General features: G+C 54.1%; 1 protein-coding gene across 2 annotated transcripts in view; it reads right to left on the bottom strand.

Moving 5' to 3' along the window:
* Positions 1-17,610, bottom strand: part of CSNK1G2 (casein kinase 1 gamma 2) — a 41,336-nt gene that overhangs the window by 9,697 nt on the left and 14,029 nt on the right. For both annotated transcript variants that reach the window (XM_021528248.3, XM_021528249.3), the window contains exon 2: positions 5,276-5,772. In XM_021528248.3, coding sequence (XP_021383923.1) covers positions 5,276-5,462 — 187 coding nt within the window. In that variant the 5' untranslated portion in view covers positions 5,463-5,772. The remainder of the gene's footprint in view (positions 1-5,275; positions 5,773-17,610) is intronic.

Below are 17,610 nucleotides of genomic sequence, written 5' to 3'. Positions count from 1 at the left end.
CGAAACAGCAAGGAGGGAGGATTCCTTCCATGCCGGGGAACTCCCCACTCCAGCTCCTGGAGCCTCTGCTCTGCACCGGTGTTCACAAGGGGGCAACTTTGACACCCAAAATGTGCCAGAGCCCAGGGAGTGACGAGGAGGACTGGAGCAGGCAGGACCTGCAGCACAAAAGGTGCTTTTGAAAGGAAATAAAAGAGCAAAGTGGTGAGATGGGAGGCAGAAAGCAAATATTAGCATTGCAGGGGCCTTTGCCCGGCTCGGTGCTGGAGGTGCCTCCAAGCCCAGCTGGCAGCAGCTGCAGGATGCAGTGTGTGGGACCAGAACGGCCCAAGGCAGGAGCAGGCAGCCAGGCCTGGGGCTGGTGTGCTGGCTGTGCTGCAGCCAGACCTGGCTCTCTCTGCTCTCCCCTCCCCAGGGATTTGGCAGCAGCACCAGCACCTGCTCCTGCACGTCAGCACAGCCGGGAGGAGCCCGGCGCAGAGCTGGGTCCCCATCCAAGCAGCTCAGAACCATGGGATCACAGAATTATTAAGGTGGGAAAAGACCCTTCAGATCAGCACTCTGATCATCAGCCAGCAGCACCACCATATTCACACTGGCCCATGTCCCCAAGTCCCACATTCTCAAATTTTTGAACGCTTCTGGGCTGGTGACCCCACTCCTACCCTGGGCAGTCTGTTCCAATGCTTCCCAACCCTTTCTGTGAAGAAATGTTCCCAATAGCCAATCTAAACCTCCCCTGGCCCAGCCTGAGGCTGTTCCCTCTCCTCCTGTCCCTGTTCCCTGGAGCAGATCCCGACCACCCCCGGCTGTCCCCTCCTGTCAGGAGCTGTGCAGAGCCACAAGGTCCCCCCTGAGCTTCCTTTTCTCCAGGCTGAGCCCCTTCCCAGCTCCCTCAGCCTCTCCTGGTGCTCCAGCCCCTTCCCCAGCCCCATTCCTGTCTCTGGACACACTCCAGCCCCTCGCTGTGAGGAGAAAAGCAAGCACTAAGGCTGCCCCCTGCCTGTGGCACAGCACAGAGCTGTGCCTGGGCACTGGGATGGGAATTTGGCTTCCCAGAGCTGGGAATGCAGTGGAGGAACAGGGGATGGGGCAGCTGCACACAAAGGCAGCCAGGCCCAGCCCTGCCAGCACTGCAGCTCCAGTGACAGTGGCTGCACCAGGCCAAGCAACGACAGCTCTGTGAAATGCTGGGCTTTAACAGCATCAGAAGAAAAATGTTATTTCAGAGCTTGACCTTCTCTAAAGGAAGCTCTGAGTAAGCAGAAGGCAAAGCAAGTCTGAGCCTTCAGCAAGGGAGGCAGGAGAGCAGGAATTGTGTGGGTTCCTCTCTCCCAAAGCCTCCAAAGACACCCCTGTGCCACCTCTGGCACGTGGTGGGTCTGTGGCTCTGACCTCTGGGAGGTGGCCGAGCCCTTGGCCACACTGCAGGTGCTCACAGGGAGATCTCTGCAGAGCCCAAGACAAGAAGGGTGTCATGAGCAGGGCACTGAGCCCAGGCACTTTTTCAGAAGTCACTTTTTGTGGCCCCAGATAACTCCCTGGGAGGTCCTGGGAGGCTGCTGGACAGGCCTGAGAGCCACAGCTCAGGAGAGCTTGGGAATGTCCCCAGCACCTGCACATGACCCTTCAGCTGGGCCACGGCCCTGGCCAGCTGCAGTAGTGAGCTGCTCCTGGCTCACACACTGCACACAGACTCACCCCCTGTGCTCTTCCCTCCAAAATCCCGAGTTTACATTAAAGGATAATTAATTTCCAGCTGTTAATTTTCATTTTGAAGGAAAACTGCTGCTGTGGCTCCAAGCTGCCAGCAACAATGCATACAGCAGGCTGGGGGAAAGGGGTGGGCACTGAGAAGCTGCAAAATGCTGCTGGAAGAACAGAAGCAGCAGCTGCTGCCAGGTCCCCCATCCTTCCCTGCACCCTGCTCTAGGCTGAGGCTGCCCTGGGACAGCCCCATGGCACAGCCTGGCAGGAGCACCAGCCTTGGGCCTGGCTCAGGAAGGGGCCCTCAGGAAGGGTGCCAGGACTAAGGGCAATTCCTGGCTCTGAGGCAGCCCTGCACCAGGGAAGGATCTGCACAGCACCCAGGTGCTTTGGGCTCAGTTTTGACCTTTCTGCTCAGTATCTGGGTTTTCCTCCTCTCCCCCTACCCCAGCCCATCCCAAGCACTCCTGAGTAGCTGCTAAGAGGAACCTGCTCCAACAAACCCTCTCTGTGAGTGTGCTGGTCCTACTCTTGGGGCACAGAGAGCTGGCAGGGCTGCAGCTCAGCTGTGCCCAGTGCCAGGGCACACGAGCCACCAGCCACACTCTGGTCACCCACTGCCATCAGCATCCTGCTGCCTTGTGTTTCAGAGGGCAGCATGCCACCCTGGCTGGCTGTGGGCAGCACGTGGGCAGGGGGAGCTCAGGGGGCTGCAGGCAGGAGGCACTACCCTGGGATGCTGCTGGAAAGCCCCAGGAGGAATTTGCCTGGTGCTGGACCCCAGCTGGAGGCTGGCAGGGGGAAAGGTGAGCACTCACCAGCTCAGGGTGAAGCTCCAGGACATAACAAGGTAACAGGACCCAGCACTTGCACAACATAAACCTTCCCCTCCGTGCCAGAGGGCTGGGGCAACCACCCTGCTCCAGCTCCCAGCCCAGCTCTCCAGTCATGCTGGTCCAGTGCGGAACTGGCTGGCAGCACTGCCAGACTGGGACTGGCACCACGTCCCTGCATTGCCCGGGATGCCAAGGCCAGCAGGGACAAGGAGAAGCAAGATCCAAATGCACAGCCCTGGCAGCCACAACTCCTGCCCACGTCATTCCCCTTCTGGTTTCCCACACATGCCTTATGCCAATGGTTTTTTAATATTTCATCTTTAAACAGATCACTCCTACATGGGTGGACATTTGTCTCTACCGGGGGCAGCTGAGCTGAAGTACCCTAAGGACAGGTCACCACGTGCCCCTCGGTGTGGTGGAGAAACAGGGCAAAGTGGTACCTTTTTGGGGAAGACAGTGTCCCCTTCCTCCCTCCCCACCACTGGGAGCTGGGGGAGTCACCTCCAGGTACATTTTTTCAAGATCTTGTGCCCTTTGTTGTGAGAGGAAAAAGGCCAAAGAAGATCTGGGAGCTTTTAAATACTGAGCTGCAGTTTGGCCTCTAAAGCCTTGAGGACTGAATTCTCTATTCCCAGGGGAAAGCTGAGTGCCCAGCAAGAGGTGGGGAAGATCCCTGCTCATGCCACCACTTCACAGCAGGAGCCCTCTGGTCCCTTCCCATTCATCTGCAGTTGGAGGAATCCCTAAATCCTGAAAGCATTCCTGAGCCCTGATGCAGTTCGAAGGCACACCTAAGGAAGAGAGATGTGATTTTAGGAGAGAAGCCACATAGCTGTGGCTTCCACTGCCATGATGGGATCTCGTGCTCAGGCCTGTTATGGCCAGGCACTGCAGGGTGTGACAGAGCAAAAAAGCCACGTGAAGGGACTGGAAGCTTCTCTTGCTGGTGGCAAGGACAAATTCTCACTGTGAGAATCGACCACTGTGGAGCCCTGGAGCGAGAGCTCGCTGCTTGTCCCTGCAGCCACGAGCAAACCAAGCCCAACTGCTCCCAGGCCCCTGCAGCAACCTCACTGTCAGTTTGACAGACATTCCTCAGATCCATCTGAGACTCGTGTCCCCTTGCTGCTGCCCCTGGAAAATGAGGGGGAGGCCAAGGCAGGGGGGGTCGCACTGACCCTCAGCACAGCAACACAGCCCCAGCCTCCTGCAGGGATCCAGCTCACCCAGAAACACAGATCCATCGTGGAATGCTCAGTGCTAAGCAAGGAAAAGGAGGTGCAAGGACACAGGTGGACCCTGCACAGCTCAGGGCTCTCTGCCCACTGGCCCAGCAGGGAGGCACTGGCAGCAGGAGTGTCCAGATCTACCCGGGGAACTGAAAGGAGCAGCTGGTGTGGTAAAATCCTCTCCTTCCACAAGGCCTGGGTCTGGAGGAAGACTCAGAGCTCTTCATGACAGCAGGAGAGCCAGCTGAACAGGGGAACTGCTTGGCTGGATTTAACCAGAGCGTTTCCCCAGCTCTGCAATTAAGCGGCGATCCCGCCGGGAAGTGCGGGGATGGGACGGGCGAGCCTGGCACCAGCCAGTCTGTCAGGCCGGGAAGAGCTGACATTAACTCCCCACACTGGGAGCTGGGGACTGACCTCACCCCAGCCAGGGCTGCCACAGCTCCTCCCCAGGCCCACGGTCAGGGCAGGTTTAGCTCAGAGCTCGGTTTGAGAGGGCGCTGCTTAAAATACCACGGAGCAGTAAGGGCTGTGGCTGTCACAGGCTCTGGGGACTGCCTCTCTTCCCTCTTCCCAGAGCACAAGCCCCTTCCCAAAGCACTCACAGCCAAGCTGGCAGGGCCTCCACCCACACATTCCTGGAGACATCCAGACTGTGCTGCTGGCACAGAGGTGCCTGGCCCTGCCAGACCACTCCCAGCTGCCTGATGCCAAGCAAAGGGTTAACAGCTTGCTGAAAGTCTCTTGGGACATTCCCAGTCCTGGGAGAGGAGCAACCTCCCCACCCTCCAAACAGGAGTTTGCTTGAGGAGTTTCCTGATAAACTTGGTTCAAAATGGAAAGTGACTATGGAAGACGCTTAAGTTTTATTCCTTTCACTGACCTGTACAGAATTTCAGGGGAGTCTCTCAAACAGCCAGTTTCAACAAGTGAAGAATTTACCCAGGATAAAACCAGGATTCTCCTCTCTAGATGTTTGTCCCAGCAGAGTGAACGTCCCTTAGACCCCCATGCTCCATCCCCTGTCCTGAGGCACAGCGAGAGGGCAGCACCCCGAGCACAAGTGGGGTGAGATTTGATCAGTACAGTGGCATCTCCTGAATCCCTCCTCACTCAGTGTTCCTGGATTTGGGGGGCACCCAGAACTCTATGGCCATTTACCACCATTTACCACAGACAGATCCAGCCTGTAGTGTTTTCCCTGGCAGACCCAGAGGAGATGGGACAGGAGGAGATGGGAAACACCTCTGCAATCAGTCCTTTGTGCTGGGATGGGCCTTGGTAGATCAAGCACAGCGTGAAGGGATGAAGGAAGTGGAACCTCTGTGACAGAACAAGAGCTGCCTGCAAGGGGCAACGCTTCGACTCTGTGTGGCCAGTCAGCAACCCAGTGCCCACGGCCACAGCCTGTGCCAGCTCCTCCTGCTGCAGGAGGAGGATGCCAGGGCAATCCTGGCAGGAGTAGGTTCAGTGAGGACAGAGATGAATGACCCTTCTCACCTAGACGGAGCTCCCCGAAATTGCCGCATCCGATCTTCTTGCCGACACGGAAGTTGGGACCCACCATTAAGACTCCCGAGTTGGTTCCAGCACCCCGGCCTCCATGACCACTCCTTCCTCCACCTGTCTTGGACATTCTTTTACCTTCCTCCAGCTCCCCTTTCCCTCCTCTCTTATCAAAATCCATAAGTTTGTGATACCCCGGCCTCTCCACGGTTACGCTGCTGCCATACAAATCCCAGAGCTGCCGAAAATGGAAGGGTGAGGAGGAAAGAAGCAGGGTTCCTCTTGGTTAATACACCATCCCGGTGAGCGGTGGGAGGGCGGGGTCTGGAGAAGGAGGGGTAAGAGGCCGTCCACGGGTGCTGGGCTACTGAAATGTTAGTGCTTCCCAAGGTCCCGCCGGGACTGTCATCATCGCTGGTCACAGGGAGTTCTTTGGTGGAGAGAACATCCTGCAGACAGGGTCCTCCCAGCGCAGCTCCTCGCTGTCCCAGCTGTGCAAAAGGAGAGGCAGAAAATCAGTATGGGAAGGCAGAGGACAACAGAGAGCTGTGGGCTCTGCGTTCCTCAAGAGTCCCTCCAGCACCTTCCCTGCAGACAGATAATTCCCAAAGCAATGACAGTGCTGCAGTTGAGGGGTGGGAGAAGCTGGGATAAACATCAGGTCCCAAAGTGCCCCATGCCTGAGATGTTGGTTTAAATAAACAAACAAATGAATTTCAAAAAAAGCTTGGTCAGCCAGAGGTGAAATGGCTGATGAGTGTCTCCATGCTGGAGCCAGTCAAGAGTGATGTGGGGACAAAACTGTCCCCACGGGGAAGGGCTGTGGCAGCTTCTAGAAGCACTCAGAGGCACCAGCCAGGAACTCTGAGAGACCCCAAGAGCAGAGGACACATGGGAACCCAGCATTATGGGCACACCATGCCAGGCATGGGGCTGCCCATGGAGTGAAAATGATTTCACCTGGCTGGGAGAGTCCCTGTGATCCAGGGGCAGGGGAGTGGAGTTGGAGCACCTCCCACTCCAGCAGCAGTCTCTGCTGTGGTGGGTCAGGATCCTGTGCCAGCAGCCCAGGACAGGGTTCCTGAGGAACAGCCACACTCAGGGCACCCACCACAGCCCACCTGGGCTAAGGGAAAACACCCACTTGGCAAACAGGAACGTACTAACATCCCACTGCCTCCTCCTCTGCTCTCATCAGCCAGCCTTGATTTTAATTGCAAAGCTGGGAGCGAGGCCCCTTGGCTGCAGCCCGGGGCAGGGCTGTGACACTGGCTAGAGCAAAAGATGCTCGTGGCAGCTTGTTTGCTCAGGGTGCAGCACCTTGCCTGCCTCCTGTGCTCCCAGTGAGGCTGCTGGAAAGCCCCGTGGTGCTGGTGGGGTTATCTGGGCTCCCCTCAGCTCCCATAAACAGGTAGCAATCAGCTCAGCCCCCTGAAGCAGGGAGCTCCATCTCATGTGCACAGCCCTGCTCATGGCAGGGCTGGATGGGGTGACCTTTAAAGGTCCCTCCAACCCAAACTATTCCATGATTCCACAACACTGGCTCCATACACATCCCTGTGCAGCTGCCTGTCCTCATGTGGGTACAACAGCCCAACATCAGGGCCAACCAAAGCCTTGCTTCCTTCTGGACACAAGACTGGGATGAAAAGAACCAAGAACCTGCTCTGTGCTCAAGGAACCAGGTGCCCAAGAGGGAACTGCACTCTCCCTCTCTCCAGCACTCCACCAGGGTGGGACTCCCCTGCACTGGGGAAGGTCAGCTGGGTTCCTCCTCGCAGGGGTGCCCGTGTGGGAGGCAGGAAGGACAGCCAGGAAGCTGAACATGGACACAGGGGGTCAAGCAGGCTCCAGGCACACACTGGGAGGGCACAAGAGAGACCCACACCTCCATTTCCCCCCCTGCTCTGGTTTTGCTCCCAGCTTGAGACCCTTGCCAACCTCCTACCCCTCCTCTCCCTGCTCCTCTCCTGTGACACACCTGAAAGCTCCCAAGAGCCCCCAGTGCCACAGACTCCTGCTGACCCGTGGGTTATCCAAGCAAACCTCCTCCTCCAGCTCCAGGAAATGAACACACTGTGAGCTCTGATGCTTGGCCAAACCCCATAAAACTTTTTATTGGCTCTCAATAGCTATTAATAACAAAAAAAAAAAACTTCTCAGGCTCAAGGGTACACAGAGGGAAATGTGGGAGCTCTAAGAGCAACCTGGGGAAAAAGACACCAAAGCCAGAGCTCAGCAGGGGGAAGGACTGGCTGTGCAAGGGTCCAGGGCCAGGACAGCCCCCTCCTGACACCAAATCCTCACTCTCCACAGAATCCTGGCACACTGCCACTGCTCTTCAGGAGGCACCAGAGCTGTTTTCAAAGGCACAGAGTGCTGGGGTGCCACTTGTGGAACCCACTGGTTCAAGCACAGGAGAGTAAGGCTTTCATGCATCATGGGAGCCCCTTCTTGCTCCCACAGGCTCCAGCCTCCATCCAACACCTTGGAGCATCCCTAGAGCACAGTAGCCTGGCCCTCCGAAGTCACCCCCAGCACACCAACAACCGGGGGCCATCCACCCAGCACACCTCAGCCAAGGGAAACTGAGGCACAGGGAGCCTTCCAGCTCTCCCAGAGCTGGGCAGCCACGGGCTGGCTTCTGCCCTGGTGCTCCCTTCCCCCAGCAGTGTCCGTGCCAGCAGGAAGCGGGGTGGGAGCGGCAGGAGCAGGGCTTCCCTGCGCTTTGTTCTGCCCCAGCCCCGAGCACGCAGGGCCCACACGTGACATCCTGCTCGTTCTTGGCTCCCCCGATGATTTCCGCTCCGGGTTCAGCACATGGTGCTGCCCTCCCGACCTCCTCAGGACACCAGAGCCATTCCCCCACGGCCTCCCAGCTCCCAGAGCGGGCGGCTCTCGCCTGGCGCTTTGGGAGCTGCTTTCCCTGGACACGGCTCCAGCCACACGCTGGGAAAGGGGAGCAGCTGGTGATGCACGGGCCCTGCTGCAGCTCCATAACCTGTTTTCCTTCTGAATCAGACCTTTATGCTCAGTCCCAGGGGATTCCAGGCCCAGACTGTTTGCACAGACTCGGGCGGCCGACAGCCAGAGCTCAGGGAGCTCCAGCCCCAGAGCTTGGGATTATTTTCTTTGAAGAGTTATGGGCCAGCCTCTGCAAGGGAATTTCAGACAATGAAGTGAGGCAGAAGGGAAAAATTAAATCCTGTTTCCTGTGAGCACAGGGAGACTGTGCTGCCCTTTCCCAGCCCAGACAAACGCAAGGAGAACAGCATAACTCTGTCCTGCCTGCCCAGCCTCAGGAGCTGCTCTCCTGGAGGGGCCCAGCTCCAAACTCCAATTTCGGGCATCTGGGTCAGATTCACACCCAGCGAGGCCACAGCCCAGCCCCCCATGCTGGGACTGCCATGCTGCAATTCCCCGTTTCCCAAGCTGGGCAGTCAGAGCAGCAGGAAATCCCTGAACCAAATCCATGTGAGTCAGGCCAGGGGTAGTGATGCTCCCTCACACTCTGCCCACAGCCTGCCCTGTGGATGAGCCAAGGGCTGGGAGGAATTGATTTTCTCATCCCAGGAGTGCCAAGGAGTCCACAGTGGCTCCCTGGACCTCGGGACAAAAGCAGGACCCACCTCTGTGCAGTGTCAGGGATTGCTCAGGTTTTCCACCCTGTGCCACAAAGAGATCACTGGCCTTTAAAATTGAGAACAACCTAATTAGAAACAGAAACTTTTGGTAAAATCCCAGGACTCCCACTGCTGCAGAGCAAAAACCCCCTGTGTTTGTTAGAACACAGCAGCCTTTGGACAGGCAACAGGGACCCAGACCTGACCCATCCTCCCCACGCAGCAGCACCATGGGGGAAGATTCCCTGTATAAAACTGATTTTACAACATTCCATTTTTCACAACGTTCCATTTTGCACAGGAATCCTCTCCCAAAAGGTCACAGCGAGGCAATCAGCCTCAGGAAAGCACCTTCTAGGCTGGATTTGTTGGCCTGGAATCAAATCTGATGCAAGATGAGACTAAGAAAACTTGTTTCTCTTTGGGAGGGAGTGGAATAAATAAAGAAAAAAAAGAGAATTGTCCTGAAATTTGGCAGAAGAAATTCCAAAGCAAGCTGTGGTCTTAAAGCAAATAAGCAGTGCCCTGTGGTGTTTGCAGTGCCAGTGTTCCAAACCAGGGATCCTGGAAGGGAAACAAGCTGCAGGCAAGTGCAAGTGCCTCAGCCACCCCCAAAACAGAACCTCAGAAGCACTGAAAGTGCCACGAAAACGGGGCAAGCCCACACACCCTCTGATTCCCAAAGAGGGAGTTCACAGTGCTTTTGTTGAAACATTGGGTCCTTTTTCTTTACCATCTGGTTTTAAGCAGGTCAGAGCTGCTCCAGTCACATTTACAAGCTTTTCCCTGCAGATGTAAGGGTGAGAAAAGGGGAATTGGGGTTGGGGGGAGTTGTTTTTTTCCTTAGAACAAGAAAAGCTGCAGTTCTAGTGCTACCCCTTGTCTCTGTGACCTGGACCAAAATATCAAGGCTCGGGAAGTTCCTGCCCACATTTGCAAGTATAAGATGCTGAGGAGTTGTATTTTTAAGAATTTCTTTCCTGTAGAATGAAACCCTGTGGCTGCCGAGAAGGCACTTGTACAAACCATCTGGGGCACATTGTTCTCAGCCCTTTATATGAACACACACACCATGTTCCTGGCCAAAAGAGGTTACAGCTAAACGGGGCAAAACAAAGGAGGGGAAGAAGAGGGAAAAAATAGCAGCCTGGAGCAGGGAAGTGGCTGGTGAAGGTCAGGGAGCAGGTCCATGGTGCTGCTTGGAACAGGGCCCAGGTGTCCTGGGAGCAGCCATGCCCTGGGTGCTGCTCCCTGAGCCCCACCAGCCTTTGGGATGGTTCTTGGAGCTGGTTTCCCCATGTACTCTTCACTCTGTGAGCAGAAGGGAAACACAGCTGCATCCAGATGAAAGAGAAAGGAAAGCTTCTTGAAAGCACACAGAGAAAAGCCCTTGACACTCTGCAGCTCCAAGTACAGATCACTGCCAATTAAAGGCTAAAAATAATCACAAATACCCCAATGTCCCAAAGGATGACCCATCAGCTGGCTCCCAGTGCAAAAATCCAGACCAAAAAGCAACCAGTGGCCTTACACAGCTGAAACCAAATCCCAATAAATTCTAAAAGTTAGGAGCCTGAGCTTACAGGAAGATCAAAAGTCTTAAAACAAAGCAAAGTCTTAAAACATCTTTAAGAGTGAGCTACAGACAGTCCCAAATGATGTCTGCAAGGGTTTGTTGTTAAACACATGTTCCAGCCTGCAGAGCTGCAGCCAGCCTTGCTCGTGATGGAGCAGGGAAAGCTGTGCCACACAGAGGTGTCCCAAAATATGGGGGCATGGAGACCCTCAGCAGGCTTCCCACGGGAGCCCTGCAATGGGTACAGCCAAGCTCCCAGGGTTGGGTCACATCAAGTTTCTCATCCATCAAAGTTCCCAAATCCCTGTCTCCAGGACTGATCTCCATCCATTCTTTATCCAGCCTGTGTTTGTGCTTGGGATTGTCCCAGCCCATGGCAGGACCTTGCACTTGGCCTTGTTGAACCTTATGAGTCTGGAACAATCTCACCTCTCTAGGTCCCTGTGGATGCCCCATCCCTTCCCTCCAGCATGTGACTGCTCTCCACAGCTGTATGTCACAGTGAGGGTACCCTCAGTCCCACTGTCCACATCACCAGCAGAGATCTAAAACAGCACTGGTCCCAGTACCAACCCCTGAGGACACTACTGGTCACCGGTCTACACTTAGAGTGACCGTCCAGCCAGTTATCCACCAAGTGACCATCCAACAGGCTCCAGAAAGATCTCCTGAGCCTCCTCCACCCTTGGACACTCTCCTCCAAGCTGGGCACAGCAGCTGAACAGGCTGGAACTCAGGTCCATGGGATGTGCTGTTTGGAGAAAACTCATCCTGACCCCACAAGGAAGTTTCCTCCATGGGTTTGAGAGGCAGAGGGGCTGTGCAGCACCTGGAGCCCACTCCACCTTGGACCTCCATCAATGACACCTCCAGTCACGGGAGATTCAAGCAAACCTACCAGGACAGCAGAACATTCCTTATGGCAAGGGAAGACTGGCTTGTTCTGGCCCCATTTCCTCTGGATCCTTCGGAAAACAGGAGTTTCAGTGCTCGGACTGAGGAACTCTGGGAAGCTGGTGGAGATGGGAGCTGTGGATGTGAGCACCTCACATCCAGAGCTCTGAGAGCTGTGCCCACCCTGTTGTGATGGAGCTGCACCACTCTGGGGACCTGTGGAAGAGCTGAAGCAGCAGGGCAAGGGGTGAAGGGGCCTTTATCCACCCCAGAAACTCCCTTAGAAACCAAGCTGTCCTGGAAGCAGCCATTTTCCCAGCTCTTTCGGCCAAGTGCAGCCACAAGAACAGCAGAACACATTTGGGTTCAGAAGCGATGGCGCTCCAGCCTCCTCCTGATCTCCAACCCTTTCTCCAGCTCCAGAGAGGCAGGAGCCAGCACAGCTCTGTTTACTCCTCTTGCTCCTTTGTAGGTTGGTATTGGTGTCAGCACAACAGGAAGCTCTTGTTAAATAGTTTGTTACTTAACTGCTGCTGCAGGGCCACCGGGGAGCCCGGGCAGAACGTGCAGCGTGTTCTGAGAGCCTGGGGAGCCTCGCAGCTCAGCTCCAGGGATTTCAGAGCTCTTGGCTCTGCCACTCCTTCCGTGGTGGTTTGGGTGTGTCCTGAGTCCCTGGCCCTTCACATCCCGCCTGTTACACTGGGATAACTTCCCTGCATCCACCTTCTCCATCTGAGGTACCTGGAGAGATGTCTGGCTGGTTTTCAGCTTTTGAATGGTGCTGAGAGCTCAGCAAGCCCCCCTGCCTGCTTCGAAGCATCTGCAGAGACAGAACCCAAAACTGAAGGAACTGTTCCACCAGACAGGAACATCATCCTGTGAAACCCACCCACCCCACCTGTGCTGCTGCTGCCTGCACACGGGCTGGGCAATACCCAAAGGTCACAAATCCACTGTTTGGGTCCCCACAGCAGCCCCCAGCCCACCTCCCTGACCCTGCTGTGTCCCTCATCCCCCAAACACAGACCAGGCTCATCCCTGCGGTGCCACCAGGCTGAGTCACCGATGACATGGCAGACACAGCTCTGTCACCACTGCCACTGCACCGGGAGTGTCTGAAGCACTGACAGTGCTGGCTGCTTTCCCTCTCAGCAAAAAAACCAGCAGGGTTTCATACCAGTGCCCCAATATTAACAATTAAGAAATCTGTGGGCAGTTTGTCCAAAACATGCTTTTTTCCCCCCATCTAGATTCTTTCTTTAAAAGAAGACAAGAATAAAGCTAAGGCTAATGTTTCTACCAGAATTTCTTCTAATGTTCAGAGGCAAAAAAAAAAAAAAAAACAGAAACAACCAACCCACAAAAACCCTGAACTGTGGCAGCAAAGCTTTTAATCCAACATGATCCCAGCATCCTTGTTCTAAACCTCTCCTCCCTTCCTGGCTTCCCAGCTCTTTAGTGAGAACACAGCGAGGAGAGAGGCTCACACCCAGCTCCCAGAGCAGTGGGCACAGGGCACTCCTGGCACCTCCAGCCCAGCCAGTGCCCCACAGCAGGATCTGGCCCTCCCCTTGCATGGCCCCAGGGATTGACACAGCCAACAACGCACCCAGCACCAGAATTAAAAACATAAATCCACTCTGGAGAGCAAACAGGCAGACACACCATCACCTCCAGCTGCACTGCTAACACAGAACAAACAGAAATTACTTCAGCCAAGGAGGCAGGAACGTGCTGAGCCTGTCAGAAGTTACCACGTGCAGGTGCTGCCCTGCTCCCAGCACAGGCCATTAGTCAGCCCCAACACCTCAGGGTTTCACCCAGCTATCCATCTATGGCTCTCAGCCACGTTCATAAAAACATTCAAGGCACAAAACCACCAGGATGAAAAAAAGTCATTAAAAATAATTCAAAAAATAATAAAGCATTTGTTTTTTTTTCCCTAGAGTTATCTGTGCAGTGAATAAGATGGATTTTTCTTTCTGGCTTCCTTTTTCAGCTCTCATGTCTATTAAACTTTTCTCTAAATTAGAAATGTTCTCTTGTTACTGGCTATTCCCTTCCCCAGGAGATTTTTACGACACTGTGAACTCTGGTCAGCTCTAAACCTACAACATATCAAGTTCCAAATTGTTTCAAAGTTATTTGAAACAACCTACAACATATCAAGCTCCAAATTGTTTCAAAGTTATTTCCTCTCAGCCTCTGAACCCAAATATGGATTTTAATGGATTGCTCTGAATTGTCAGTATTTTTTTAAATGTTTGTGCCACATCATTCCCTCTGTAACAATGAGGAGAGCAGAGTTTCAACAAGGCAGCAGGGAAATGCTTATGTTGAAGGGAGGTTACGGTTCCCACCTCGGAGTCTCCCCCACAAACAGATTCTCACAACACACCAGTAACGACTTGTGTGTGGTTTCACAGAAATCTCTGAAGGACACCAGGTGACATACAAACCCGTCAGGCTGCCTTAAAAGCAAAATCTCAGCTGTTCCTCAAACTCCAGGCCAAGCTTCCCAGGCTGGTGCAGCCCATGAGCTGGGTGTGCCCACGGACCTGGAGCAAGCACAGTGTCCCCCTGTGCAAGGGCTCCTCAAGGGAGTGGAAGCAAAACCGAAACTGTTCTCCAAACACAACAGAATTAAAAAGGAAGTAGAAGATGGGGGCAGACCACCAGTAGCAGAGTTTTCAGTTTCCAACAGAACCACAAGGCACCACTCAAGAGCTGGTGTGAATTCCCTACACCAGTGAGATCCTAACCCAAAAAATTTCCTCCTCTCAAGATGAGCACGGAAGGGCTGCACAAGCCACGTGTCAGAGCACCCCTGGAGCAGCAGCTGGAGAACTTCACCCCAAACTCTCACTGCTCACACCCCAGCTCAGGGTGGATGAGGAGAATCCCTGCCTGGCAGCAGTATGTGTGCAGTGTCAGCTTTCCAGCAGCAGGTCAGCAGGAGTCATTTTGCACCCAAAAATATCTGAGGAGGGACCAGGCTCCTCTTCAACCAACAGGAGTGGGACTGTTTGATGAACATTTGCTCGCTGCACATATGAGAAGAAAGAAATCAATGTGCTTTGGACAGTCCCAATGCAGAACTCAGATATGCAACATCCAAACTCAGAACAACCCAGATCTTCATGTTTTTGAAACCAGCCTGCAGAGTGAGGGCACTTCTGAATCTCTTAGCAGCCACAAAAAAAGCTTCATGAAGCGCCTCCACTCCTATGAGCTGCCAATTCACTCCCAGCCCAATGCACAATTTCACTCATTTCCTTGGATCCTCATCCAAAGCAGCTACACCTGAATGGAAAATATTAAACTGTGCTCCACCAAGGAGCTGGAAATACCATGCTGGAAATTTCAGCAGCAGCACAGGAACCAAGCAAAAAGCTGAAAATACTTCTCTAGGAAAAATAATAACAGTAAATACACACAGGCTAAAATAAGACCAGATCTGAAAACTACTCTGGAAATAACAAACACAGCCCAAGACAGACAAACCCATCCACGAACCAAGTGCTCAAAAGAGTTGATTCACCCTTTTGGGTTCATCAGGCACAAATTTAAACTTCCAGCTGCAGAACTGATAACCAGAAAACACACTGAAGCTCTGTAAGAAACTACCTGAAAGGAAGCAGCTTTTTGGTTGACTTTACAGACCCCACAAAGGGCCTGCATTTTGACTTACACCTTTTCTAACGTGACTGTGCCCAATGAAGCCCAAGTTCCTGGCCATGCCCATCTTGAGACCCATTCCCATTGTCCCCATGTGGGATCACTGCATGGAAACAGGAGGAACACCAAAGCACTGCAGGTGGTGGGATACAAAACCCCTGGTTTCAGGAAGGAGTCAGGGAGCAATTGGTACCTGGTTCCCACCTTCTCATCCAGCCCTGCCATGATGCCTCTGGGATATTACCATCACCTTCTGCTCCAGCATCCCTTCTCCATGACCAGTAACAGCCATTCTCGGGGCTGCTGGACCAGGAAAAGCTTAGGCATGGAGCTGGAAGATGTCAAGACAAAGAAATGACCCAGCTCCAGCCCACTGCCCCAGTGCTTGTGGCAGCGTCACTCTGCTGTCCCTGCTCACACCGAACAATTTCTGTCTGGGGAACTGCAACTTGCTTTGCTCTTCCCATAAGAGGAAGGGCCCAGGTAGTAGGCAGGTAACCAGAGCAGGAAACCTCCCTCTGAACAACAAAGGCACAGGTTTGCTTTCTGCCCGCACAGCAGTTCTGCAGAATCTCTCACCAGTCCAACGCAGAAAAGGCCAATTAGGATGTCAAACCGGTTTCGGTTTTACTAAGCTAGAGTTTGTAGCACTGGAAGAAAGGAAGTTCACTGTGGACAAAGCCAAGTCTCTGGCTGGGAGACCTTAAAAGGAGAGCAGAGTCCAGCTCCCAGTGCTTCGTGCCTTGCCATCTGCTCCGGCGTTTCCGCGGGACACGCGCAGCCACCCCGGCCAGGACGTGACGTTTCCCTTGAGCCCCGCTGGCCATGGCAGGAGCTGGGCCCACTCAGGCATTCCCCACACAGCCACTGACTCAGCCCAGTGGTCTCAGCCCTCAGCCCCCACCCCCGTGCCAGGTCTGGCGGCTCTGCCACAGGGACTTCCATTTAAATGAGACAATGCACCCCCAACGCTGCGAGCTCCAGGGACACACCGGATACTGATTAAATCCATGCTGCTGCTGGAAAACCGAGCTGCAGAGAGGAACCAGCTGCCTTCCAGGAGTCCACAGCAGTTGGCCAGCAAAAAGGTGTTTACCAGTCCCACGGCTTCCGCTTCTCCTGCTCCCCCATCCATACATTTATGTTTACATTTTCCAGCCAGTCCCGTCCTGCCCAGTTCTTGCACAGACTCATTATCACAAGCGTGCTCACCTTGGGAAGGAGCCAGCAAAGATTTCCTTTCTAGTCAAGACTCAACATTGCTTTTAATCCACTCATGCCCAGAGCATAAAGCCCAAAACTCAGCTACTCCACTGACACCAAATCTGAGAAGTTTCAGAGCAGAACAACCCAGGCAGATCTGACTGACACACTGGGAAAGGGCAGGTCTCCAGTGCTCACCTCCTGCAAAACCTGAGCTTTGCTTTCATGCCTGGTAACTCTCTGCAAAACAGGCTTTGCCTGCAAGCAGATGTCCAAAGCACTCTTTGTATCCCAAATCTGAGTCACATCTCTGTGTGTTCACCCTGGGAAACAGAGAAGCCCAAGGAGAGGTGCTGCTCACACAGCTGCTGAGCACAGAGCCCACAGCACTTCAGGGAAGGCAGCCCTATCCTGTACCTCAACTTCTGCCAGTGGATGGATGCTGTGGGAAAAAAAAAGTCTTGGCAGCTCAGGTACCCTTTTACTTCCCTGGGAGGTGCAACAAGGACAGATCCAAGTGTCTGCCTGTCCTGCAGGACCATGGGGATCCTGCCCAAGGGCAGCTGGCTGAAAAGGAATGGGAACTGCACAAGCACAGCTGGAACAGGCATCACTGAGCCCTCTCCATCCCCAGCTCCACAGAAGCTTCTAGAGCAGATTTAGCTTTGGATTCAGGTGGCAACTCTAACACTCCCTTGCAAAGCCTTTCTGTGAAAGGGATGATCCTATGTGTGTCACAAACACACAAATTCATCACCAACACATTGCCAGTCTGGCCATGACAGGCGCTGTGCTGGGCCACAAGGACCAGGCAAGAAAGCTCTCATCGTTCAGATGTCAGGTTTCTGAGCAGGCAAGTTCTCCTTCCACCTCCTCCCCTCCCAAGAGCTTGCAGCCTGCTTCACAGTCACCAGGCAGTGGGAAAAAACAGGCTTCTAGACAAATAGATAATTTTCACCCAGCAGCTGGGAGCAACAGCTTCCATTTCCATCTGAGGCTGGAACACCTCCTCCTGCGCTGCTGTAGCCTGAAATAAGGTTAAGACCATCTCTACCAGCAAGCTACTTCCCCAGCCCTGTCCCTGAATACTCCCACGCCCTCAAAAGCCATCACTTTTTATAAAAACAAGATGAAGTGCTGCTCACCTTTCCCTTGATAAGGGATCTTAATGCACTTCCAGCAGCATGCTCGGGAATGGATGTGCAAGAAGAGCTGCCATCAGTTTCCCAGGGAGAACAGGGGAAGGCTCTCTCCCCACCTCCACTGCAGCCAGAGATGTGCTGCACCTTTCCTTTGCAGCCATGGCCACACAGCTGAGAGCTGCCCTGGCTCCAGAGAGCTCCAGGCATGTCCTG

The sequence above is a fragment of the Lonchura striata genome, chromosome 28, assembly GCF_046129695.1.
Source record: "Lonchura striata isolate bLonStr1 chromosome 28, bLonStr1.mat, whole genome shotgun sequence".
NCBI classification, from domain to species: domain Eukaryota; kingdom Metazoa; phylum Chordata; class Aves; order Passeriformes; family Estrildidae; genus Lonchura; species Lonchura striata.
The sequence above is the reverse complement of the archived record's forward strand: the minus strand, read 5'-3'. Positions and strand labels throughout refer to the sequence as shown.